At 47.6% G+C, this 1888-nt stretch overlaps 1 protein-coding gene across 1 annotated transcript; it reads left to right on the top strand.

The window, feature by feature from the left end:
* Positions 1 to 65: 65 nt before the first annotated feature.
* NGA_0429400 (cyclophilin-like protein) lies at positions 66 to 545 on the top strand (the record flags this gene model as incomplete). Its single annotated transcript, XM_005853771.1, has 2 exons — positions 66 to 170; positions 393 to 545. Exons 1-2 carry the CDS (start codon positions 72 to 74, stop codon positions 543 to 545), a joined length of 252 nt encoding a protein of 83 aa, XP_005853833.1. The 5' UTR covers positions 66 to 71.
* Positions 546 to 1888: the final 1343 nt, after the last annotated feature.

Raw genomic sequence — 1888 nt, 5'->3', positions numbered from 1 at the left:
CCAACTCCCTCGTTCTCCCCTCCTTACTTCCATCCCGCCCTTTTCCCCCGCATCGACCCCCACAGGATTTCATGATCCAGGGCGGCGATTTCACAGCCGGCGACGGGACAGGAGGAGAGTCCATTTACGGGCAAAAATTCAAGGACGAAAATTTCAAGCTCAAACATACGGTGCGACCCTGAGTCTTTCTCCATTCTTTCTCCCGGGATATCCATCATATCTGCATGACGTGCTCTTTTTTATGCGATACAAGGGTAGTCTGCTTTTTTCGTCTTCGTTCGAGCTCAGCTCGACGCTAGCGTAATCAAGTGCACACGAGGGCTTATCCCCTTACAGATTTATTATCCGATTCTACTTTTAATCGTCCCCTTCCCTTTCCTTCTTCCCTCCAGGAGCCCGGCCTCCTTTCTATGGCCAACGCGGGCCCCAATACGAATGGGTCTCAATTTTTTATTACTACCAAAGATACACCCCATTTAGACGGTCGCCATGTTGTCTTTGGAAAGGTAAGAAACGGGGAGGAAAGCGTGATTGATGGAGCCTGACGTGTTTGAAGACGGTTCGCTGTTGGGATGTAAAAGCGCAAGATACGTGGGGGGTTCAGTTAAGATTCGCCTGTCCTCTAAAGAGACCTGATCCGAAGGGAAAAAGGAGGATTATTGAGTGAAAACGGAGCCCATTTTGTTTTCTCACACCTCTTCTACTCTGTCAGGTGATTGAGGGGATGGAAATCGTCCGCCGCATCGAGGAGCTGCCCAAAGATGAAAAAGATCGACCGTTGGAACCCGTGGTGATAGAATCGTGCGGAGAGCTCAACGAGTGAGAGGGAGTCGGGCCGGGCGGCAACTGGTGGTGGAGAGACTGAGGATACCGAGCAGGCATATTATGAAGGCGAACGATTAGAAGTTGGAGGGCAATTTCGGGCTGGAGGGAGGGGGTTAGATCAGGGGTGTTCTGGAAGAAATATTGAGAAGGTTATCGCCTTGTTAGACTTTCGGAAAAGGGAGGAAGAGAGGAAAAAATGATGGGGAGATAGGAGGAGAAAGAAAGGCGGAGATGGAGCCCTGACCAGTAAAGGAGAAAAGAGGAGGAAAGATAACGAATACGTAGTTGAGATGGTGAAGGCCTCTAGTAACCCGAGCAAAAATAATTTGATAGAAGGAGAAGGTCTCTAGATTCTCCAAATGCGTACTCAGAACGCACTGAATGCAGAACTTGAATTTCCCAATGATATTCTGGATCTCGCGGGAAGATCGAGCTCAAGCGTGTCTTAGAATCAAATTGCAGCTGGTTATAGTTTCTTTCTCCGTGTGAGTGTGCGAAGATCGGAAAGAGGCAAGATACCCTGGGGTATCACTCCTCATCGTCATCTCTGTCTCACAAATGTCTTGCATCTTATACTGTGTACAGCTTGATATCTAGTCAGTGCACATCCTTACCTTTCTCGATCCAAAGAGGAGAGTCGCAATCAGCATTTCCCTTCATGTCCAAGCCCGCGATAGTCTGGGCTACACCGCTGCTTAAGTATCCGAAGCGTTTCCAACGGAGGTCAATGACTAATTTCGTCTCGGTGAGATGATGTAGGGTCGCTCTTTCTTTCAAAACACTGCACATGAATAACATAAGAGAACACTTGTGCTTCTTTGTGAATAAGATAAGAAAACAATTGTGCTTCTTTGTTCTGTGATAAGTATTAGAAATCATGTTTTAGTTGTTTTATTCCAACTGCACAATCTCGTGCCCCTCGCAACAATTGCCCTCCCCTGTTTCCCTCCCGCCTGCAGTTCCTGACTGCCACCCATTTTTTAATTTCAGAAGCCAGTGGATCAAATTTATTAGCCTGTGAGCGACAAACATTTCCAATTTCTCACCAGTTCGCACCCTCGAC

This window comes from Nannochloropsis gaditana (assembly GCF_000240725.1).
Source record: "Nannochloropsis gaditana CCMP526 unplaced genomic scaffold scaffold747, whole genome shotgun sequence".
Classification (NCBI taxonomy): Eukaryota; class Eustigmatophyceae; order Eustigmatales; family Monodopsidaceae; genus Microchloropsis; species Microchloropsis gaditana.
Note: the sequence above shows the minus strand (reverse complement) of the source record. Positions and strands in the feature narration are given on the sequence as shown.